Source organism: Carettochelys insculpta, chromosome 2 (genome assembly GCF_033958435.1).
Source record: "Carettochelys insculpta isolate YL-2023 chromosome 2, ASM3395843v1, whole genome shotgun sequence".
In the NCBI taxonomy this organism is placed as follows: domain Eukaryota; kingdom Metazoa; phylum Chordata; order Testudines; family Carettochelyidae; genus Carettochelys; species Carettochelys insculpta.
Window position 1 is genome coordinate 238417943 of NC_134138.1, and position 25841 is coordinate 238443783.

The 25841-nt window shown below is 41.1% G+C and overlaps 1 protein-coding gene across 2 annotated transcripts in view; it reads right to left on the reverse strand.

The window, feature by feature from the left end:
* The window catches only part of CROT (carnitine O-octanoyltransferase), an 80346-nt gene that overhangs the window by 26117 nt on the left and 28388 nt on the right, over window positions 1-25841 (reverse strand). The window contains exons 6-17 of one of the 2 annotated variants that reach the window (XM_074984793.1): window positions 24534-24642; window positions 21556-21649; window positions 21340-21465; window positions 20626-20727; window positions 19796-19879; window positions 19599-19706; window positions 19193-19323; window positions 15511-15634; window positions 13089-13167; window positions 11767-11860; window positions 11492-11611; window positions 9722-11022 (exon numbers count right to left, since the gene is read on the reverse strand). In XM_074984793.1, the coding sequence (XP_074840894.1) occupies window positions 10902-11022; window positions 11492-11611; window positions 11767-11860; window positions 13089-13167; window positions 15511-15634; window positions 19193-19323; window positions 19599-19706; window positions 19796-19879; window positions 20626-20727; window positions 21340-21465; window positions 21556-21649; window positions 24534-24642 (1292 nt within the window). In that variant the 3' untranslated portion in view covers window positions 9722-10901. Of the gene's footprint in view, window positions 1-9721; window positions 11023-11491; window positions 11612-11766; window positions 11861-13088; window positions 13168-15510; window positions 15635-19192; window positions 19324-19598; window positions 19707-19795; window positions 19880-20625; window positions 20728-21339; window positions 21466-21555; window positions 21650-24533; window positions 24643-25841 lie in introns of those variants that run through there. The other variant, XM_074984794.1, reaches the window with a different exon arrangement.

Genomic DNA, 25841 nt, shown 5'->3' on the forward strand with positions numbered 1-25841 from the left:
TGCGGGTGGGATGCATCTTCTAACTTTGTGTTTACTGTACTTAGGACGCAGGGGAGGTAACAGTGTGGATATTGCTTTTTTTTTTTAAACACACACACACACACACACACACCTTAAATGTGCCACTTACCTATGGGCATGATCTGTGTAAAGACTAGGATTGGTTCTGACAGTACACAGACTACGTACACTTGTTATTGTCAGATCATATATAGCTCAGTGTTATTTCCATCCTCAAGATTCAGCAGCAAGCTAATTCTGCTTCTCAGTGCCATATTTGTAGCATAACCGGAGGCACAGCCAGCTCTTTCAAGAGTGTACCTTTGCAGAACATTGTGCCACCCTTGGGGACTTGGCTGCAAATGCCAGATTTGGTGCCATACTGGCATCCTATATAACAGAAGTGACTCCAAAGCCAGCGTCTAGTAGTGCCTAGTGCTCAGGAGTCACCTATAATGGAGCACCCATTGGAACACTACTCAAAGAAGAGAAGGAAGTTACTTACCTTGTACAATAGTAGTGGTTCTTTGAGATGTGTCTCTCTGTGGGTGTTCCACAACCCTCCCTTCTCCCCTCTACTTCCAAGTTCTTGACTTTGCGAAGAGAAGGAACTGATGAGGACCGTCTGTGCATACAGTGAGGTGCAGCGCATATGCAGGCTGAATGAACCGGGCTACCAAAGCTTTTGATCAGCAGCACAGGGACACAGACACACTTACAGTGGATCATCCATAAGGATTTATCTTGAAGAACCATCATTACTGCACACAGTGAGTAACTTCCTCTTCTTGACTCATTGCCCACTCCTTCCTCATGCTTCCTCGTGAACAGCACTCCGCAAAGTCCAATGAAAATGGAACAATGCAGAGAGGCAGCTGATTCCTTTTCCATGCAGCAGGAGATTTATGCATGGACCTTGGAAATTGTTTTGGGTTCAGTTTGCATGCCAGATGTTAGTAAGAAACACAGGACTCACTGTGAGCAGGATACGAACAGATCTTACCTTAGCCAATGTGTAAGCACAGTGAATCAAGCCAAGCCTCACTCAAAGAAGCAAACAGGAAGATAACTTTTCAGAACAGTCATACGGATACACAGCATACCAACTAAAGTAAAATCTGATTTTTAAATAATAATAATGAATGGTAAGAAAAATGCTAATGTGTAGCAGAAATCATGGGTTTGACATAGAATGCAGATTAAGCGTCTGGATGCACATACAGTAAAGACAATTGTTCAGTAATTTAATTTGAAAATAACCATTATAGCAGCAGGGATAGCTTGGGGGGAGTGCTCAGTGGTTAGAGCACTGACGTTGTAAACCCAGGGTTATAAATTCAATCCCGGGGTGGGGAGGCAGACTGGCTTTCACGGGTCTGGGGCAGGTTTAGATTAAAAGAATATCTGTCAAGGGTGGTGACAGATCCTGCTGTGAGTGCAGGGGACTGGTCTCAATGACCTCTAAAGATCCCTTCCAGTTCTATGATATGATAAGAACATCAAAAGTGATTCATCAATGCTTAACTTGGGACTCTGAAAACAGCCTAATTCACAGAACGCACCAAACACCCAAACCCCTGAAACTCAGGCCTTTTAATGGCATCTGAAACTGAGCACCCTAAATCACCATCCTTTTCGAATATTTGATTTTATGGTTAAACTGGTGTGAACCAGAACTAACAGAAATTGTCAAGTGTTTTCAAACTAGTTTCTTTACATTCTCTTAATTTTAGAAGCTCACAAAATGGGCCAGATCCTGGTGGTGTTGAACTCAGATGGCAAATCTCACAATGATTTAAATGGGATTTGATAGAAAATTGTAAATATTTTAGTAAAATGACTGGTTAAGATACAGCTATGCAAGACCCATGTTGCACTATATCAACTGGGGTCCCAAAAGAAGTTCTTCGAAACCACGGCCCAAAGATCAGAGCCGCCAGCCCTCAACACCCTGCTAACCACACCGTTCAGAAGCTGGACTCCCCTAGATGACCTTATCCTGACTGGCCAGCCCAGAAAAGTTTCTGCCTTACGTGAGTGGTGAATACTGCATGCTTAGCATATGGATTCTGTTTTGGTAACTGTTAATAAAAGGTTAAGTAGGATATTTATTGTGTACGGCTCTGTCACTGGTAGAGGATACCCCCAAGCCATGGGAACAGGGTAAAAAGTGCAAGTATCAGATAATTTCGTGCAGTACTTCCCTCACTTGTAAGTGTGTTGTGAGGATAAATACATGAAAGATTGTGAGACAGAACCATGGTAGGGAGCAGGAGAGCACAGAAGTACCTGCAAGAGAGGGGTTGTGGCCTTCAGTAGTTCTGTTCAACTTCTTTCATGGAGTTGCTGAATTAGCCCCGAGTAGAAAGGGTAAACCCTTCTGGACTCAATATGATTTAAATGCACAGATGGGCTAAACTGCTGGTTGATACACCTTCTAAACTTGTACCAGCCTTTTTAGGTGACAAATCTGAGGAACTCTCTCAGATTGAAGTGACATTAGAGGAGGTTTTGGAGTTAATTGATAAGCTGAATAGTAACAAGTCTCCAGGACCAGACAGTATTCACCCAAGGGTTCTGAAAGAACTCAAATGTGAAATTGTGGAGTTATTAACAGTGGTTTGTAACCTATCCTTTAAATCCACTTCGGTACCAAATGACTGGAAGACGGCCAATATAACACCAATATTTAAAAAAGGCTCTAGAGGAGACCCTGGCAATTATAGACCGATAAGTTTAACATCAGTACCAGGCAAATTAGTAGAAACACTAGTAAAGAATAAAATTGCAAGGCACATAGAAGAGCACGAATTGTTGGGCAAAAGTCAGCATGGTTTCTGCAGAGGGAAGTCGTGTCTAACTAATCTATTAGAATTCTTTGAAGGGGTTAATAAACATGCGGACAAGGGGCACCCAGTGGACATAATATACCTAGATTTCCAGAAAGCCTTTGACACGGTCCCACACCAAAGGCTTTTATGTAAATTAGGCGGTCATGGGATAGGAGGAAAGATCCTTTCATGGATCGGGAATTGGTTAAAAGACAGAAAACAAAGGGTGGGAATAAATGATAAATTTTCACAATGGAGGAGGGTAACTAGTGGTGTTCCCCAGGGGTCAGTCCTGGGACCGATCCTGTTCAACTTGTTCATCAATGATCTAGAAAATGAGGTAAGCAGTGAGGTGGCAAAGTTTGCAGATGACACCAAGTTGTTCAGGACAGTCAAAACCAAAACAGATTGTGAAGAACTACAAAAAGATCTCAGCAAACTGAGTGATTGGGCAGCAAAATGGCAAATGAAATTTAATGTGGGTAAGTGTAAGGTAATGCATGTTGGAAAAAATAACCCAAATTACACGTACTACATGATGGGGTCAAATTTAGCTACGACAGATCAGGAAAGGGATCTTGGAGTTATAGTGGATAGTTCTCTGAAGACATCCACGCAGTGTGCAGCGGCAGTTAGTAAAGCAAATAGGATGTTAGGAATTATTTAAAAAGGGATCGATAATAAGACAAAAGATATCATACTTCCCCTATATAAAACTATGGTACGCCCACATCTTGAGTACTGCGTGCAGATGTGGTCTCCTCACCTCAAAAAAGATATATTGGCATTAGAAAAGGTTCAGAAAAGGGCGACTAAGATGATTGGGGGTTTGGAACAGGTCCCATATGGGGAGAGGCTAGAGAGACTGGGACTTTTCAGTTTGGAAAAGAGGCGATTGAGGGGCGATATGATAGAGGTATATAAAATCATGAATGGTGTGGAGAAAGTGAATATAGAAAAATTATTTACCTTTTCCCATAATACAAGAACTAGGGGACACCAAATGAAATTGATGGGTAGTAGGTTCAAAACTAATAAAAGGAAATTTTTCTTCACACAGTGCACAGTCAACCTGTGGAACTCCTTGCCCGAGGAGGCTGTGAAGGCCAGGACTCTATTAGGGTTTAAAAAAGAGCTTGATAAATTTTTGCAGGTTAGGTCCATAATTGGCTATTAGCCAGGGATAAAGTATGGTGCCCTGGCCTTCAGAACAAGGGCAGGAGATGGATGGCAGGAGATAAATCACTTGATCATTGTCTTCTGTTCTCCTTCTCTGGGGCACCTGGCATTGGCCACCGTCGGCAGATGGGATGCTGGGCTGGATGGACCTTTGGTCTGACCCAGTATGGCCATTCTTATGTTCTTATTATATTTAGAAATATGATACTTGTGTGAGAGGGAAAGGAATTCAGCTTTCTGGTGCTGAGAAGCAACACACTGATATTTCTTGAGCTCTTGATTTTTCTTCCCCTAATTCTGCTGCTACTCAATCACTTTTCTCCAAGAGCTGGGGCTTTAGGACAAACAATTATCACAAAACTTGCCATAAAATCATCAGAAGTGGCAGCCTTCAGTGACTCTCATAAAAGAACAAGGAATTTCTGCACAAAGGGTGAGGCACTAGGATCATATGTTAATCTTATGTTAGGCCAAAGTGAACAAAAGCATAATGCAAACTTTGCTACTCTATGTTCAACAGGTACACAACTTCAGGGTTCTAACTGAGAAGTCCTTTTAAAAAACAATTCTTTAGGGGAAAAAAAAAAAGGCCTAGCTTGAAAGAAGGCTGTGTGTGAACATAAGAGTGGCCATTACTGGGTAAGACCAAAGGTCCATCTAGCCCAGCATCCCATCTGCTGAACGTGGCCAGGTGCCCCAGAAGGGGTGGACCGAAGACAATGATCAAGCAACTTGTCTCCTGATATCCATCTCCAGCCTTTGACAAACAGAGGCCAGGGACACCATTACTACCCCCTGGCTAATAGCATTTTATGAACCTAACCTCCATGAATTTACCTTGCTCTTCTTTGAACTCTCTTATAGTCCTAGCCTTCGCAGGTTCCTCCAGCAAGGAGTTCCACAGGTAGATTGTGCACTGTGTGAAAAAGAACTCTTTTATTAGTTTTAATCCTGCTACCCATTAATTTCATTTGGTGTCCTCCAGTTCTTCTATTATGGGAACAAGTAAATAACTTTTTCTTTATTCACCCTCTCCACACTGCTTACGATTTTAATACCTCTATCATATCCCACCTCAGTCTCCTCTTCTCTAAACTGAAAAGTCCCAGTCTCCTCATATGGGACCCATTCCAACACCCTTATCATTTTAGTTGCCCTTTTCTAATGCTAAAATATCTTTATTTGAGGTGAGGAGACTACATCTGTATGCAGTATTCAAGATGAGAGCATACCATAGTTTTGTAAAGGGGCAGTAAGATATTCTTTCTTATTTTCAATCACTTTTTTAATAGTTACTAACATCCTATTTCCTTTTTTGACTGCTGCTGCACACTGCATGGATGTTTTCAGAGAACTATCCACAATAACCTCAATTATCTCTTTCCCGATTAGTTGTAGCTAAATTAGCCCCCATCATATTTTATGTATACTTGGGCTTATTTTTTCCAATGTGCATTACTTTACAGTCATCCACATTAAATGTCATTTGACATTTTGTTGCCCAACCACTCAGTTTAGTGAGATCTTTCTGAAATTCTTCACAGCCTGCTTTCATCTTGACTGTTTTGAACAGTTCAGTATTATCTGCAAACTTTACCACCTCACTACTTACCCCTTCTCTAGGCCATTTATGAATAAGTTGAATAGGACTGGTCCTAGGACTGACCCTTGGGGAACACCACTCGTTACCCTTCTCCATTCAGAAAATTTACCATTTATTCCTACCCTTTGTTTCCTGTCTTTTAACCAGTTCTCAGTCAATGAAAGGATCTTCCTTCTTATCCCACAACAACCTAATTTACACAAGAGCCTTTGGTGAGGGACTTTGTCAAAGGCTCTCTGGAAATCCAAGTATACTATATCAACTGGATCCCCCTTGTTTGCATGTTTGTTAACCACTTCAAAGAATTCTAATAGATTAGGAAGATAAGATTGCCCTTTACAGAAACCATGTTGACTTTTGCCCAACAAATTATGTTGTTCTCTGTGTCTGACAATTTTATCTACTATTATTACTATTGTTTCAACTAATTTGCCCAGTACTGACAGTAGACTTACTAGTCTGTAATTGCCAGGGTTGCCTCTAGAGCCATTTTTAAATATTGGCATTATGTTAGCTGTCTTCCAGTCCTTGGATACAGAAGCTGATTTAAAGGATAGGTTACAAATCACAGTTGTTAAGTCCACAATTTCACATTTGAGTTCTTTCAGAATCCTTGTGGCTATGGGAACCATATAAGCTAAAATGGAATATAACTCTCCTCTAGAATAAGCCTGTCAACACAGTGAGTTGTACCAGTATAGCTGTGATATAATTATACCAGTATAAATTGCCCCATGTAGACAAGCCCTAAATTTTCACTTGAGACACCTGTTTTTAAGCTCTGTTTTAATAATTTCTCCACGTGTGCTGACGATAACACAGTTGGGTAAACTGCACAATTCCTGGGACTAAAGTAGAGAGGATTCTGTGGCTCATGTCTCTGGTACAGTGGGAGAGACGTGGAAACTTGCCCCCAGCCCCCGTTCTCTCTGTATGATAATATTTGTTGGGAAAGACTCAGTCTTTTCAACTCTCACAATCTTATTGTAAGTTTCTCAGCATTTGTTCTTGATCTTAAAGGCCCAGCTTCTGGAGTCCTGCACTTAAATGGAAACTCAGCTGTCATTTAAAAAAAAAAACAACCTTCTAATTGCTGTGTACAGCTTGAAATTTTTGTCAAGTGCACCCTAAACACTCAGAACCCACAGGACAAAAAGGACACACAATATTACTTTTTGAATAATCTCATGACCTACAACTTTGTGATCTCAAGATTTTTGACCGCTTGGAATTGGCATAACTGAGATATGGCCCACTGCTGTCAAGGCACATTTCTTTGTTCTTTTAAAGTGAAGTTAGTGCTTGTGCAAGATATCAGCCTGACTCCCTTAGAACAATGGTGATGCAAGCATTCCGTTGCTTCTTAAAACTGGCACAAAGGAACAACCTCTGGGCCTGAGGTTTGGTTCGTCTGTGTGAGCACTGCAATAACTATCACTCTGCCAAGTCTGCTAAAAAGGGTGCAACCTGTCATGATGGTTTTGATGACATGAATATGCATGCTCTAACAATTGGCCTGACACAACCACTTTGTTCAAATAGGCAGTCAACCACTCATCAGCATTAACAGCTCTCATTCATCATCACCACCAGCTAGATTTAGACCAAGAAGCTGTGCATTCATCCCATTGAGCTACCTAGCCCTACATTTCTCAGTGGTGTATTACGTTTTAATTAAAGGGCATCTGTTTAGATATCTCACTTACTGACTGCTGGAGGTGGTTTCTCTGCACTAGATTTAAGTTAATTGGCAAGTATCTTCTGCTCTGATAGTTGAATAGGTTGTCCAAGAAGCACTGGATAAAGCAAGACAAGTTCACGCTTCTATTGCAATATCTTGGTTCCTGTCCACTGTTCAGAATGCTGACAGGATAGTGGTACACCCAGAATGCAATCGTAGAACAAGGAGCACATCAGCAAAACTTGCTGATGTGCTTTTTTAGTAACCTCTTGTTTCTGTTCAAGTTGGACCATGAAACATGAATTAAAGGCAGCATGTGAGCTAGCCTCTGGCAAAAGACCTCTCGGACGCCCCCAGTTGCGCTACAAAGATGTCTGCAAGAGAGACCTCAGAGAGGTAGACATCGAGCTGGACAACTGGGAAGAACTAGCAGACGACCACAGCAGATGGAGGCAGGGGTTACACAAGGGCCTTCAGAAGGGCGAGATGAGGATCAGACAGCTAGCAGAGGAGAAGCGAGTGCACAGAAAGCACACTAAGGACTTGCCAGACACCCGCCACATCTGCAAGAGATGCAGCAAGGACTGTCACTCTCGTGTGGGTCTTCATAGTCACAGTAGACGCTGTAAATGAAGTCCTCAGTTGAAACTATAAAGGGCGCGATCCATAGTCTATGCAGACTGAAGGATGCCTACTACTACTGCCATATTTCCAAAGTGTGATTTTTCATTTGTTTCTGTATTTTGCAAACAACACTATTACCAATCAGCCTTAGTACCTCTGTTTTCAGAGACGTCCTGTAAACAGAAAGGTCCTGTGAAACCCTGGAAAGCCAAGAAACATGGAGCCAAGCACATACCAGTCTCCTCAATTATTTCATAATCTAAACATTTAGGCCAGCAGCTCCAGCCACTAAGAGTTTTGTTACTGGGTCTGTCACAGTCTTAATCTGTTTTCACAACCTGGCCCGGTTTCCCCCAGATGGACACAAGTTCATTGTGAATGGATCCTACTCCTAAATCTCACATGCTCTTAAGCCCCACAGTGACTGATCACTGTTCCTGCCCGGATTTCTCAGGCATACCGCCAGGTGTAGCCCTTGTATACGTCAGTCACCCCTGGGCAAAGGGACCCTGAAATCTGGCCACCTAAACTCCAGAACCATTACAAGCCCCCTGTTGCGTTCTCTGAGTTTGCCTACTTATGAGTGCTCTGGTGTTTTAGTTATGCCCTTCAGAGACAACCTGGCAGCAAAGCAATGAACACAGGCTTAGCAAAGGAATTTTTAACCACAACCGTTTTATTCTTAAAGCACAAACAAAAATTACAAACCTAAGGAAATCAACAAACAGTCCTGAATCAATCTCCCTGTCCACTCTCACCCTGTCTGGGAGTTCTCGTTCTGGTCAGTGTCCACCTCAGGCAGATAATCTCTTGCGGTCACTCTCTCCAGCAAGTTCTGCTTACAGGTGCCAATAGCATGGCCCTTGTTAGCAAAGCAGCCACCTTTTCAAAACAGTTTCTCTCCCATTTCTGTGCATGTATTTTGGTTGGTGAGGTTCCCAACTTCCTTCCATATTCCTCCTCCCAACTTGTGCAGATAGGTCACTGACCTTGCTTGTAGAAACCCATTGTTCAGAAAGCAGAAGTCATTCAACATTGATGCCTCTCACTGTTTACACTCTTGAGGTGTCTCATACGCTAGCATGAGTACACAAAGTCTCCAACAACCTGGTCTTGTTAAGACTGATTGCTTTTCAGCACGACCTGGATTTCTTAACCCAACATGGAGGTTACAATAATGGTTGTAGGGACGGTTACAATAACAAAAAAAATTCATAAAACATGAAGTTTACAATTTGATCTGGATAAACACCCAATAGGTCACACCTAGCATTGTAGCAATCACAGTGACTGAATGCACACAATGCCTGGGGCTGAGACACATCACCATGGTCTAAAATAGGGAATATGAATAAGAAATAGGGTTTTGTTTCCTGCTTGATTGTTGATCTGCTGTATAACTCTGACAAGTCACACACACTTCTCTTTCTACTCACACATTTTCTGTTTTGACTTTAATTTCTTACAGTAGGGATAGTCTTCTCACATTTACTTTAGAGTATTTAGAAAAGATGGCTGCTAAAGAGTAAGTTAGCATTAACTGCACTATTATAATATGGCACTTCGTACAATAAGGTTTTGAGTTCAGTTGAAACTTCAAATTGCTCTACTGCAATATAAACAATAAAATGGTAATACATCCTGACTTCTCCCAGGGCTCCAGTACTTCCGTAAGGTCAAAGAGTGCAGATTTTAGAATCTCTGCTATGTCAGTTTCATCATCCATACACAAGAAACTCCCCCTTTTAGAAAGTTTGGCTGCTATGCATTAAAGTAGTATAAATGAATCAACCAACATGAAACAAGCTTTCTGGACTGTTTTATTTCTAAGAAATTACAGAGTTTAACAAACACAAGTTGTCTTTAAAATCCAAAGAAAGTTTAAAATCCTGAGTTTTTTAATCAGACTGTATCTACTGCCAGCTTTAAAAGTGCAATTTATTTCTGTGGGTCAGCTATGATATTTGTAGTGATTTTCAATCACAAGCATGTCATCCCTTGGAAACTTGCAAGTAGCCATCCTAGTTTTCACTCTTTACTTTGAAAAGGAACTCTCTTGAATTTAAAAGTATTTTTAAACTGTAATGACCTCTGCCTTCGCCTGAGAAACTGGTCCCTATTCATGAGCCATTGATTTTAAATCATCCCAATGACAAAAATGGAAGTTAGCTAGTAACTAAAAACCATACAGAACTTGAAGAGTCTGATAATATTAGAATATTACTTCTGTGGCACAGCTACAATAATATTCAAATGAAGAGCTTGTTCATGAATATGAACTAGTTTCTCAGGGGAAGGTTGAGGTCACTACAGTTTGATAATATTTTAAATACCTTTTCAAAATAAAGAATAGAAAATAGGAGAGCTACTTGAAAGTTTCTGAGGGATGACATGCTTGTGATTAAATAACTACAAATATCTCACCTGCACCACAGAAATAAATATTCTAATATTATCACTCTTTAAGAAATACTAATATTTCTCATTGATACTTTCACAAATGAAAATTCTTAAAAACTGTCACCAATGTCCATCAAGACAGCCATACCATGTTAGCACTGGAAAAATTACTCTGAACTACAGAATAAGTGCACCATAGAAATAAACTGTAAAGGATCATCACGTACTCTATCGGCTACCATTAGGAAGATTATAAAAACAAGCCAATACAAATTCTCCATTTTCCAAAAATCACAATAGTCTGACATACTTGCATTGCTGCGGCATAGTTTAATATTGCATAGTCCTATTCTGATTGTTTGCATTGTTGCTGCAAGATATATTTTTAAAAGAAACTTGCATTGCTGCTGCAGTAAATCTCTTAAAATAGATAGATTTTGCATTAGTTCTGCTTAACATCTATGCTGAACTATTATTACATGTTTTCCACAGAGTTTAACTGTCCTCGTGACAAGCATTTGTCATCTAGTGCCAGATACAGTAATGCACAATATGTGAAGGCACAGTAATGTCACCATCAACTCTACAGTTGGGCTGTGGTCATTAGCTGTAACATCTCCTGAAAAGACTGGAACAAATTCTTACAAAGCATTTCTGCATCGGTCTCTGGGCATGATTTCCAGGCACTGCAGCTCACAACAATTCTATCAATATAAAGGTTAACTAGTTATTTTAGATCATAAACACATTCTCACAAACTGTACAAATGCTGGCTGAAATTCTGAAATGTCACCGTTTAAACTAGGCACCTAAATAACACAGTTTTGATTTTCAAAAAAGCAAAGAATTCAGAGCTCTCACTCACTTCAGTGGGACATGAAGGCACTCAGCAATTCTGAAAATCAGACCACTCTAGTTTAAGTGTCTCGCTGGATTTTGGTTCTTAACTTACATTTGAAAGTATTATCCAGCATCTTCAAACTATAGTGAGGTCAACCTTTAGTGCAACTAACTTTAAGATTCTGGATATTCACTCTCTTTCTCTCCTTTTAGCTGTGCACTGTCTTTACCTTTATGCCACTGATATAATCAGACAATATAAAAATTGGAAACAAGTTCAGCTTGATAGTCTTGAGTGATGTGAGGCCCAAGAAGGTCACTATAGATCCTTACCTGTCATCTCTGATCCTATAGAAAAAGCCATAGCCGTTGTGTACCATGGGGACCATAGCTCCACCAGCTTTTGTATAGCCAACCAAGCTAGTTGACAGCACAAAATTTCCACCTCCACCACTGTGAAGTAAAAAAATTAGTATTAAAAAGCGGAGCTAAGTAACACAAAATCATTTCACACTTGGGATCAAGAGATTGGCAAGCTGAAGGCAAAAGCAATAAACCCATCAACATGTAGGGTTTTGACTGACATAGTGGACAAGACTAATGACTACCTTCTAGTGAATGCAGAATCTGCAAAGAGTTCTGGCACAGGGAGTCCTTTTTCTTTTGCTGTGAGCAGGAGACCCAGAAGATGGCGGTCAAATCCTGTTGAATAAAACAGGGAACTTCATCAGTGAGAACAACATGGGACTGTCAAATGCTGGGCCCAGAACAGTACATAGGAAAGCCCTAATAACAGAGAGGAATCCAGACTGAAGCATTCTGAAGTCATCTCCATAATGTGATGCCCAAAGAGGCCTTTGTATTCACCCTACAATGGGGATAAAATACAAAGAGACTATCTCAGTACTAGCCCCCTACAGCTCTTGTGTGAAACACTTCTGCTTTCATGGCAGGAGACAACCAGCACCTTCTTGGAATGGGACCAAATGATCAAGGGCACAGACATGCTATGCTGCACGCAATCTGTTCTGACAATCCCTTCATCCATCTGGCAATGGATACTCTGAAGGTCTTCACGCCCCATCTGAGCTCTCCATAGGAACTGACCAGAAAGACCCCTCAAGCTAGGGTACTGAAAGGCTGTGTCCAGAAAAGATGGCAATTCAGGCTAGGCAGAAACTACTGTGCTGCACACACTCCAGAAATCTACTCTGGCCTCCTGCTACAAGGTCTGGGAGGCTTTTCAGGCCTGATACATGGCTGAGGAAACAAAAGTTATTGCCACTGAGCATGTATTATGCTTGGTGCCTATCCCCACACTAGAACCACCAGTTCCCCCTCTTCCATATATTGTGCATGGCCTGAGTTGGTAGGCATGGTCTAAGGTGGCCTCTGAGCATGCCAATCAGATTGAGCCATGCGGGTGAGACAAGTTGGGGGGCACAGCAAATCTAAAGTTCCCACCAGAGCTGAGGTGCTGAGCACATTGATGCCAGAAGGATTTAGATAGCTATGTACACACTCAACAATTAATTTTTAGGCACTCAGAGGAGTTTACCACAGAACTTGAACACATACAGAGTTAGGCAGCAGCTGAGCTGGGCTCTGAGGACCTAAATCTCTGACTTAGGCACTTATATAAGAGGTGGATGCTAAACTCCCTTTGTTGATCTAGCTCCACTTAAATATCCAAGGATAGAGCCCTTGATCCTGCTCTCACCTCCCCTCGCCTCATGCACATCTCATCTCCATCAGGAAAAGAGAGGCAACAATAGCTAGAAGAGATGTAAGAAGGAATGAGCCCCAGTAGAGACTCATGACACTTCCATTCCCCTGGATGGTCTTAGATAATGCAGACTTTCCTAGTCAGGGGACAGAGAAATCATATTAGGACAAAGTAAGAGTAAATTAGTGGTTAGAAAAATAATACCTTTTCCATTCTCGCACTCTTTCATCATCTTGTTGTGCTTCGCAAATGCCTTTAGCATCAGTTGTTGCCGTTTATGAGACTGTGTTTAATAAGAAAAACAAAATCAACCCAGTTAAATATTACACCAAGAGACACAGCTAAGCAAGTTTCTTCAACAACATTTTTACAAGCTTTACAGATGAAGAAGAGACAAAAATTTAGGAGCAAAGAAAAGCTACATTTGTGCATTATGTCTGTCTCATTTTTTCAAATTCCTTCTGATATATTTTTTTCAGAACCCTATTTCTTCCATAACAAGTTTTTGATCATTTGTTTCCTAGCTCTTAGCCAGTCACATGGGCAGAAAAGTTTTCTAAACCCTGTGTCTTTTTTCTCTCTTTTCCCTGCCAGTTTTCTTCCCCTTTAACAGGGGGATCCCTTGCTCTCAGCTGTGGCAATGGCTGCTGGTGCTGAGCTGGTGGCTCCACCCCCTCAACTTGCACAAATTTTGAGTTATGCCTGGTTTTCCAGGAACGTAATTCTCATGCTAATTGAGGGTCTACTGTCCGTATGATGCCTCTTTTACCAAAAAGGGTGGATAAAAGTAGGGACACAAACTGATATGATCAATAACTGGTGGGTTCTTAGCAACAACAAATTATTATGCTTACAAGGAAGGAAAGGGAGGGATGAAACAGTAAAGCCTCTGTTTTTGCAAAGCTCTTAAGCACGTTTAACTTTCAAGCACCTCCTTAGTGCACCCTATTGAGCAAAACAGATGAACATGACCTTCAAGTCCCATGAAGTTCATAAGAAGCAACAACATTCAAAATGGGGAGAGAGCACTTGAGATGAAATCTAAAATGATGAAAGGAATCAGAAAAATTGAGAGGAAGTGAGATCCCTGGGATCAGTGCTAGAAGCAGCTAATTCAGTATTGAGTATATGAGTCTGACTGTATATCAATTGGCTGTCTGACTGGTCCTGCTTTTTTTAGCTGGAGATTGGACCTGAGGACCTTCTGAGGTAGCTTCCAACCCTATGATTCTATGACCGTAAGAGGATAAAGGAAGAGCACAATCAGAAAAGCAGGAAGGGAGATCAGAACACAAGGGGAAGCCACATTTGAATAACAGTATTAAATGTCAGCATTTTAATGTTGCAGCAATGAGTAAGAATCCAATGAAGTGAAGAGGAGATGAGAAATAAGCATAGTAAAATAAAGCATCAAACAGATACGATTTTGGTGGAACACATTTATGTAAGTCCCGTATGCAAGATGAAGAACATGAACAGAAGCTTTGGATTTTTGTCTTGGAAGATATGTAAATATTTATTGCAAGATCTATTCTCCGCTCATCTCCTCAGGCTCCCAGACAGGTTCATGGGAGAAGCAAAAGAAACTTCCAGCAGTAACCAGTGCTTGCGTGGGGGGGCCTGGGGCTGTGTGTGTGGGGGGTGGGGGCGGAGGAGAGGTTCTGCTTCTAAGCTAAACCTTTTGGCTGAGTCAACACTATGGAGATCTGCTGACAGAAGTCACTGTCAGAAGAGATCTTCCGACAAAACCTCTGTTAACAGATTGCATCTACACACAAAAGCGTCTTGAAAGAGCAATCTGCTCTGTCAACAGAGTGGCCAGACTGCCCAGCCCTCTCTCGACAAAATGGCTGACTGGAAGCTCTGCAAAACAGGGCTACCTGACGAACTGGGAGCCCTCTCTGTTGACAGAGGACCGCCCTGAAGCATCTACACTATTATTCTGTCCACAGAGGCGTACTGTACCTCATATAGGAGCGATTTAACTTTTCCAAGAAATCTTCTGCATTCTGTTTACTGATTCTAGACAGAACGCATTTAAGGTGTGGATGCTCCCTGAGTTTTGTTGACAAAACTCTACAGTATAGATGTAGACTTTGAAGCTTGGGAGTGAAGAAGGGCAGAGAGGTCAGCTCCTCAGCCCAAGTATTCAAAAGATGAAAGGCTCTCAGACTTTGAGGTCGTCTTGCTGTCAGCAACATCCCTAAGCAGATTTCACGTCCTCAGACATAAGCACATGCACCTCACAGACTCCATGCCTCAAAGAGATGAGTCTACCATTGGCACAGCACTGATCACCTTTTAAAAAAGGCAAGAAAATAACGTTTTTATGTTGGTAGAAAGAAATGAGAGAAGGAGGTGTATGCATGGGGAAAGCACAACATGAAGCAGAGTTGAAAAGAAAAATAAAACTGAATTAAAAAAGAGAGCAGAGTCACATACTGCAGTTCACCTAAGAAAGCAAATGCTGGTAGCCAGGCCTCAGATGACACTCCCCTCTTTAATTACACCAGATGGAGATGACTTCTTCTCCAGTTACTGACACAATTAATGATCTCTATCTATCTCAAGTAGATCAGACACATGGCCTTTAAATACATTATAGCAGAAGATTTTCAATACATACACTGTAAGATGGATCCAGCATAGCTTTGCACCACTCCACTGCTTCCACTGTACAGGGTCTCATAGTCTCTGTGCGACCATGATAGAAACGTCTGGTCGTGGCAGTTTCATAACAGCTTCCTGGTCTAAGAAGGAAAATTAGGACAGAATGCCTCACTGCAATAATAAGCCTTTTCTAGTTTGTAAAGGAAAAATATCATATAACATTTATTCTATCCTTTACACTCAATTAAAATCAAAAGTAAGCCATTCATTTTTCTTTTAAGCATCTGAAATATAATAGGACCACTCAATCATAAAAGAAAATTTCAAGAGGCCAGTTAGGGCTAAGAACATTCAGGTGCCATTACAAAACCCTGAAAAATATGGACTGTTTCAACAGCTGCATTTTCCAAGTTCTAAGGCTTCCATTTCCCCCTATGTAGATGAGTTGAAAGTAAGTGAGCTTTAACTTCTTATGTATTCTTCCATCAAAGTTAAGGGAGAGAAGGCATCTGCCTCACACAAAAACCCAGACTGGGGGATCCACTAATAAGAGGAGGCATCTACAAAGAACCTTAAGAAGGATTCTTACACAAATTGTTTTTGTTGCACAATTAATATAACCCAGTGTTCAATGACTTGTATGAGGAATGTGGCCTTTCTCCAGATGACAACATCAGGAAACTACTGGCCAGTTTTGTGATGACTTGCATTTAAGCTATTTTAAATGCTACCAGCAGGTGGTAAGGCATGGGTAGAGGAGGGACATAACTACCTGCAAAGAAAGAGTCTCCAGTAACTTTTGGCTGAAATTACAAAACTAAACTTTACTTAGACACCTGCACGGTGTGCAAGAACAGGAAATTATGCTGTTATAACTTTTATGGGTAGCCTTTACTGGTGACAGTGGAAGGAGAGGAGTCCGCTGTGTAGAAAAGATACAAAATATAGCAAAAGACTGCCTTGGCTTAACCAGGAGATCTTGCATGATCTCAAAATAACAACAGAATCATAAAAAATGGAAACTAGGACAAATTATGAAGGATGAATATAGGCAAACAACACAGGAATGCAGAGGCAAGATAAGAAAGGCAAAAGGCACAAAATGAGCTCAAATTAGCTACAGGCATAAAGGGAAACAAGACGACTTTTTACAAATACACTAGAAGCAAGAAGACGACCAAAGACAGGGTAAGCCCATTGCTCAGTGAGGAGGGAGAAACAGTAACAGGAAACTTGGAAATGGCAGAGATGCTTAATGACTTCTTTGTTTCAGTCTTCACCGCGAAGTCTGAAGAAGGAATGCCTAACACAGTGAATGCTAGTGGGAAAGGGGTAGGTTTAGAAGACAAAATAGAAAAAGAACAAGTTAAAAATCACTTAGTAAAGTTAGATGTCTGCAAGTCACCAGGGCCTGATAAAATGCATCCTAGAATACTCAAGAAGCTGATAGAGGAGGTATCCAAGCCTCTACCTATCATCTCTGGAAAATCATGGAAGACAGGAGAGATTCCAGAAGACTGGAAAAAGGGCAAATATAATGCCCATCTATAAAAAGGGGAATAAGAACAATTCAGGAAACTACAGACCAGTTAGTTTAACTTCTATGCCAGGAAAGATAATGCAGCAAGTAATTAAGGAAATCATCTGCAAACACTTGGAAGGTGGTAAGGTGATAGGGAACAGCCAGCATGGATCTGTAATAAACAAATCATGTCAAACTAACCTGATAGCTTTCTTTGATAGGATAATGAGCCTTGTGGATAAGGGAGAAGCGGTAGATGTGGTATACTTAGACTTTAGTAAGGCATTTGATACAGTTTTGCATGATATTCTTATCAATGAACTAGGCAAATACAATTTAGATGGGGCTACTATAAGGTGGGTGCAAAACTGGCTGGATAACCATACTCAGAGAGTAGTTATTAATGGTTCTCAAAACTGCTGAAAAGGTATAACAGGTGGGATTCCGTAGGGGTCTGTTTTGGGACCAGTTCTGTTCAATATCTTCATCAACGATTTAGATATTGGCATAGAAAGTACGCTTATTAAGTCTGCAAATGATACCAAGCTGGGAGGGGTTGCAACTGCTTTGGAGGATAGGGTCATAATTCACAATGATCTGGACAAATTGGAGAAATGGTCTGAGGTAAACAGGATGAAGTTTAATAAAGACAAATGCAAAGTGCTCCAGTTAGGAAGGAACAATCAGTTTCACACATACAGAATGGGACGTGACTGTCTAGAAAGGAGTATGGCAGAAAGGATCTAGGGGTTATAGTGGACCACAAGCTAAATATGAGTCAACAATGTCATACTGTTGCAAAAAAAGCAAACATGATTCTGGGATGCATTCACAGGTGTGTTGTGAGCAAGACACGAGAAGTCATTCGTGTGCTCTACTCTGTGCTGGTTAGGCCTCAGTTGGAGTATTGTGTCCAGTTCTGGGCACCACATTTCAAGAAAGATTTAGAGAAACTGGAGAGGGTCCAGAAAAGAGCAATAAGAATGATCAATGGTCTAGAGAACAAGACCTATGAAGGATGGCTGAAAGAATTGGGCTTGTTTAGTTTGGAAAAGAGAAGACTGAGGTCGGGGGGGACATGATAGTGGTTTTCAGGTATCTAAAAGGGAGTCATAAGGAGGAGGGAGAAAACTTGTTCTTCTTGGCCATTGAGGATAGAACAAGAGGCAATGGACTTAAACTGCAGCAAGGGAGGTTTAGGTTGGACCTTAGGAAAAAGTTCCTAACTGTCAGGGTGGTCAAACACTGGAATAAATTGCCTAGGGAAGTTGTGGAATCTCTATCTCTGGATATATTTAAGAACAGGTTAGATAAATCTCTATCTGGGATGGGCTAAACAGTACTTGTTCTGCCATGAGGGGAGGGGGCTGGACTCAATGACCTCTCGAGGTCCCTTCCAGTCCTAGTATTCTACGATTCTATGATGACAATAACAAGTCTGCTAATTCCTCCACAGGGTAGGGATTTTGGAAGACAGAGGGAGACTTATAATCAGATGGGTGTTTAATTATAGCCTACAAATACGGCTTTCATCTGCATATGGGCCAAATCCCCTTATATAGGAATGAACAACTAGTGAGATATGCTGTATTGGTCCCAGGATATTAGTACAACAACACAGGTGAAGTGATATCTTTACTACACTAATTTCTGTTGGTAAGAGAGACGTGTTTTTGAGCATACACAGACATGAAAAAGAGCTCTGTGTGAATTCCCAAATTTCTCTCTTTTACCAAAAGAAGTTGATTCACTAAAAAAACATTTCTTCACCCACCTTGTCTCTCAGCTAGTGAGGTAAACATAGATCCCTGTGGCCAACTCTGCACCTTACTATTGATCCAGTACTGTCCATGTGTATGTCTTCTATAATATTAATAATGCTCTGGCTGGCTGCCTTCCTTCTTACAGCACATGTAATACAGCACCCATCAAACTGTGACACAAAGGACTTGCTCCTGCACCTTTTGAAGTCAGTGGCAGAAGTCCCACTGACTTCAGTGAGAGAGGATCAGATCCTGTATAACTATATAAAACATTATAATGACTTATTTCTTCATTTATCTATGACTGCAGCAAAACATACAATGGAATACTGAAGCTCTTTGAATTTGCCCAGATTTTTCAATTTGTTCAAGTATCCATTTAATTGCTAGCCTGGGTAATAAACTTTTCTTACTGTCCATGAAGTTTGTAATAGGCCAGCTGAAGGGCAAGCTGAACAAATGTATCAGGATGAAGCCCCTTCTTCTTGGTCACTGCTTTGCCAAAGGATGTAAAGCCATAATTCACTAGCTGCAAGTCAGATACCTGACAAATAAAGAATTTATGTTACTATAGGGTAATTCAATAATTGCTCCAATCACAACCTGCTTCAGTTCAAACATAATGAACTGAACATTCACCTCACAAAACAATGGATCAGGTTCACTCCATTATAACTCCAGTGACTTCAGTAGAGCTGCCCCAGATTGAAGCTGGCCCAGTGATCTTTGTTCTCTGGCCTGCATTGAGGCCAGCAACAAATGTTTAGAATAAATAAAAGCCTTGTGGGGGGAAGGGGAAGAGAGATAGAAAAACTCCACCTGCTGAAAGTACTGTTCTTTTGCACGTCCAATGTCATTTAGCACTTTCTGGTTCAATGTAAAAACAAGTTCTTCTGGCCATGGGATGTCCCGTATTTTATCTGATCCCTGTTTTGTTTTTTAAATAAAAAAAGGAGTCAATACCCGTAAGAGTGGAAATGTTATTTAATCAAAATTGAAATTTAATGGATACATACCTTCCATCTTCCCTGACTTTCAAAAATATTTTGATCAACATAAGAGCACATGACTACCAAAACCATGGCATCAAAAGGAGAATGCTAGAACACACAAAAAATATACTGTAATGCTTACATAGCTAAAAGTTGATCAAGCCATCTAATTTCCATCCCCATTCCTACTTAACCATGCTGAACATTTTCCTGTAATGTGCAGAATTTATTACGAGATTGCATTTCTACCCCTTCTACCTGTGCAGATACAACCCCATACAATATCCATTTACTTTGCAGCCAGGTAGAGTATCACAATATGGCACCAGGGTAAGGCATAAATCTGGTGAAAAACTATGTCCTTCTGAATGAGAGAACCAGGGTTAGCATGTTTTGGAAACTACTGTCATAGAAACAAATAAGAATGCTACTACCTTACATTTTTTGCATATTCCTCCTTCTCTTTTAATTCCCTATTCATCAAATGCAAGAAACTTCCGCCTCAAAGTATTTCAGAAAGTTAAATTTTAACTTCCAAAACCTTATTTTCAGTCAACATATGCACTGCATAATCTCTTCTTTAGATGTGTATAGCACCTACCCTGGGATGTTTGCTAGATAAGATTCCTCATATATGAGCCTGCACTAAAAGAAAAAAAAGCCGAAAACTAAAAAAATATTCAGGATGAGAACTTAATGGATACATATCTTTTATCTTCCCTCAGTTTCAGTAATCTTCCAATCAATACAAAAGCACATGGACTATCAAAACCTTGGCATGGAAAAAAGGGGGAAAATGGCTACAGGAGCCTACTGTAAATCTGCTAGGAAAAAGGGAATTGTACTTTACTTACATCACAGTTTGAAGCAAATGTCCCATTTGAAAATATTATACAGTTGTAAGATTTGTCTCCCCAGCGTATGGTTGGATCTCCAGTTAAAGCCAACTTGGTTATCTAAATCAAGAATTAACAGGACAGAGTTTCAAACCCTGAACATGTGCCACAGTCCTATCTCATTACACTTTTCAGGGAGTACCCTTCTTAATGCGTACCAACCTTCACACTCAAAAGCAGCTGTTACTTACTGCAATGGACAAGACAGTCCCCAGCCTAAGGAGCTTTTACATGAGCCAGGGCTAAGAAGGTTCTCTTCATGACAGCAGACTTGCCAAAAATGCAACAAATAAATCCATCTGACTATAGAACATCTGTACAAACCCAGTATTTAGAGTTTAAAAATAAAGGCCAAATCCTGCTAATCAGGGCTTCTGTGCCTTTGGAACTCAGGAAGGTGCAAAGGGCCTGAGGGCACATATACACCACATTTACTCCTCCAAGATCCTAGATATGTCAGGTGCTGGTCCATTCCTGGCCATGTCAATCCTCCTATGCTACAGAGGCAAGGACAAAATGGAGCTGCTAGATTATTAAGGGACTCTTCGTGCAGATGGTTAAGATGGCTTTCCACGATATTTTATAGAAACAAATCACATACACAGTGATAGATGCACAAACAAAAGATGCTTAAAAAGAGAGGACTAGAAGTATTCTGAAATCTGTAACTACCGGAGTATAATCCTCAGGGGTTGCATGGGGACTGGAATCGTCCAGGGAGATCACAAACAAACTAGTCTGAATTTTTTCCAGTAGACTTAAATTCTTTGGATTGAGATTAATTAAATATTCACGTGTCTAGAAGACAATGAAAAAGTGGTTAAATCACCATAATTTGCAAATCCAGTCAATCAACATTGTTGTTAAAGACCACTGAAGTTTTCCAACCTCTGCCCACTTGGTTCTCTCCCCACTTGTTAAGGCCGCGAGCCCTGGTCCATCAGGTTCATTATGGCACCTCTTCTGGATGTATGCTAGTTGCCTTTAAGCAGATTTTTAAAATTAGTAAAATAGAATGAAGACACGGAGACTAGATTAAATTTTTTCACTTTAGTAAGTCCAGAGGCCACTTCATATTTCTAACTCCTATCTAATCATCGGATCAAGTGAACTTTCAGGGAGTATGCCAATCTGGCTCAGGACAAATGACAGTTTAACATCTTGTCTGCACGGGGGACTTGTCCTGATTTCAGCTTCTGGGGATTGCTGCATCAGTGCAAACCCACAGTTTAAGCAAAGAAAACTATAGCCTGCACCAGTGACAGTCAATTCAGTTTTAAACATGGGATATTTCTAATGACGCAAATTACATTTTTCATGTCCATACTAGGGGCATGTACTGGTACAGTTATATTGGTGACTGGCTAATAATGGCTGAAGGCAAATCTCCAAGCCACACAAGGCTTGAGAATCACGGGAGGGAATCATACTGAATTCCAGCCGAGATTGTATTGTGCACCAAACCTTAAACAATGTAACGTTTCTCTTCTTCACCTTTGCTTGCAACAGAATGTCAAAAAACTGTCTATTTAAAGCTTTATACTCTGAGGCTACGTTTACACTGCGTGCTTCTTTCAAAATAATGTATGCAACTTGTGCAATGCAAATTATGTCAAACCTTATTCCAAACTTGGTGCTGTCCAAACAACACCGAATTTGGAATAAGAGGCGATTTCAAACATTTCGCTAACCCTCATATGAGGAGGGGCAGTGGAACTGGAATAGAACACCCGAAATAGCAGTGCTATTTTGGGCACTACTGGAAGCCACAGTGTTGCTATTTCAGGGTATACTTTTGTATCCCGAAATAGCGCACACAGTGTAAACACAGATTGAACCTCTGCACATACTGTATTTGGTGTTCCTCCTCTATCTTTCTGAATATATTTTAAGATACAGTTATCTGGCACTACCACCTATTCAACACCAGTACCAATCAGTTAATTAACATTCATGCAGATATATTCATATACAGCAATTTAAGTGAACCAGGTACACCATTCTCAAATTCAGATTATATGTGAAGCAGAACTGCAATACACAGAGGTAGCAGCAGGGTTTTGTCCATCAGTGAACTAATCTGTGTCTGGTATTTGTTAGGAACTTGTTTAATTTCCATCTGTTCCGTTCTTTAGTATTTGCTTGATCCACCACAACTTTCAGTAAATTGTTCCAATAATTAATTACTCTATTAAAAACTTGTATTTTATTTCAAGTCTGAATTTGTTTAACCTTAACTTGCAGACCTTTTCCTCTAGATTAAGAAGCCATTATCAATTTTTGTTCTACACGTAGGTATTTATACTCTGTGATCAAATCCTCCTTTTATCTTCTCCTTGTTAAACTACATATACTGAACTCTTGGAATCTACCATGTAAGGCATGTTTTCCAATCTTTTAATCATACTCGTGTTTCTCAACACTCTCCAGCTCATAATCAACTAATTATCCCCCATGACCCCCAAGCTTTTCCCAGAGTCACCACTTACCAGATCAGAATCCCTCATCCTGCAAATTTAGTCTATATATTTTGTTCCTAGATAAAGAACTTTAAATCTGGTGAGTAATGACTCAGATAAGGACCAGCAATGTCTTGGACTGAACAGAGAAGTGTTAGTCTAGATCAGTGGTCAACAACCCACCAACTGTAATCAACTGGTAGATTCTAGAGCTTTTGCCAGTCAGTCACAATCCTAGGATAGGCTACATCTGCCTGCTTGGTCCACACTGCTGCCACAGCCTGCATCCCTCCACCCCTCCTGCACTATGACACTCCGCGTCAGCCAGAACAATGTCAGTAAGGGTGGGAAAAAGCAAACAAGGGAGGGGAGAACCCGGAATGGGCAAGCGCAGATCCTGAGTTGGCCTTATATTCAAAAAGTGATCTGGGGTGTTCAAAAGTTGGAGACCATTGGTACAGATCTTCACCAGCAAATTTTGGTTTGTAATATAAACCACCATGTGCACAGTCAGTCTGGAGAGTCAGCATTTTCACCCCATTTTTCTGATTACTCAAAAAACTTCTGGGAAGTGCATAATGATTATAATAGTGTTAATCATTAATAATTATTGAGGAATTTCAGGTGCTAAAAGGACATGTTGACATGCCAGTTCCTTGGAGAGAGAGCACCTGTTGTGTAACAATAAATAGTATATCCAGCCAAACTCTCTCTCTCTCCCTCTCTCTCTCTCTCTCCACCCACTCCTCTTCCTGCTAATTCAACTTCTTTGTACTTCCTTATGGCTAAAAAGTCCAAAAAGCAGGCCAGACTCTTCAGGCCCTTGTGTAGGAGGTGAGAAATGTGCATGGTTTCCTGTATCCCCAGCTAGCAGAAAAGGCCCTTACACATGTTACCAAACAACACATGCGATGGCTCAATCCTGCGTCTGTTGAACTCAGTAGCAGGAAATGTTGTCATTAGATCAGTGCTAAAACGTGGCTGCTCATGCACAACTTTGATAGGGTTTAAAATGTGGTCAAGAGGGAGCAGAGAGAAAGTGTGGTGGTAGGTTTTGTTTGATTAGCTTTTTCTTAGTGATTATGATGAATATCTCATTGCAACATGGACTGATTCTCAAAAAAACAACGATAACAGATAATCCTGACACAATTTCATGCCATGAAGCCCAACACGTAATGGATATTTACTAACCAAACACCTTTGTGGTATACTTTTAGAATCCCACATTTGCTTTCACTCTGGTCATCTCATCATATTTTGCAATGTTACATGCAGGCTCATATTTCATGCCTCTTATCAGCTTTTCTTCACCTTCCAAAGTACACTAAACTTAGAAGCTGTTTAATAAACAACGCCCAATGCATTTTGTTGTGCAGCTCAATTACTATGAAGTAGTTTGAAAACCTGAAAATCTCTGCGGGGCTCAGTATATGACCTTCATGTACCGCATCAAAGGCAAACACTCGACCTCGACATAGGACTATTAAGTGGGATGGACATTCACCTTCACTCTCTGAAAGGAAGATAAAACAACATGAGAACACAACAGTTTTGGATAAAGTTATGAGTGAGAAAGAGGGTGGAGACAAATTATAGACTGTGACCAGGCACAAAAACATACAACTACCACATGTTATTTTGGCCTTTCACATTTAAGACTTTGTACATTTAAAAACGGCAATCAAGACCAAACTGATCATTGCCTTTCAGAGAGCAATTGTTTTTTCTGTAATGTGAAAGTAAATCTCAAAGGCTATGTTTGCAAGATTATCTGACAGGATTTACAGGCACATATAACCTTGCTTATTACTAACCACCACCAATATTTATTCCCATACTCATAACTGTAACAAATTTATAAGTGGGAAGTCTATTTTTACATAAGGAGGCAGAAATGCTATGTGTAAAATGGCCCACATACTGACGAAAGAAAAATATGACACTGGGTGAAGGTTCAGAAAGTAGGCATAGCAAGTGACTGTAAAGATAAGCAAAACCAAGCACATACCGTGAGATTTGCCTACACAAATCAGATATTAATGCAAAAAGGTATCAACTACAGATAGTCCCGGACCTATGAACAGGTTACATTCCGAACACCTGGTCATAACTCGATTGGGTCGTAAGTTGGAAATACCCTTATACTGTAATCCCTTGAGGTATGTCAGGGTTGCAGGAAGCATACCTTGAATTTTGTGTAAGTTGGGGAGGGCTTGGGTTGGGGTCCTGGGATGGGGCAGGGGGGTTAAGCCCAGGGTGGGTAGGGCGGCAGGCGTGGTGGGAAGGTGCACCTGAGCTGGAGCTTGCAGAGCACTGGACCCAGGTAGCAGGGGGGTTGGAACCAGGGCTGCAGGGGTGGATGGGCAGGGGGTTGGAACTGGAGACCCGGGCACAGGTTGAAACCAGAGCCCCACATGCCAGGGAGTGTGAGCTGGGGCCGTGGGAGATTGGGAGGGTTGAATGGGGTGAAGTGGGGCAGGGACATTAGCTGGGGCGTACAGCCTCATGCACCTAAAGTGGCTGACAGCTGGAGCCCCACGCATGCTGGTGGCTGACAGCCACGGGCATGGCAGGTGTGGGGGTCAGCTGGAGCCGGGGTGGGGGATTAAGCTAGGTGGGTGGTGGGTTGAGCTGGCAGGGGACTAGTGCCCCAAGCATGGGGGGAGGTAAGCTGGGGCCGCAGGAGGGACGGGTTGAATGAGGCAGGGAGCT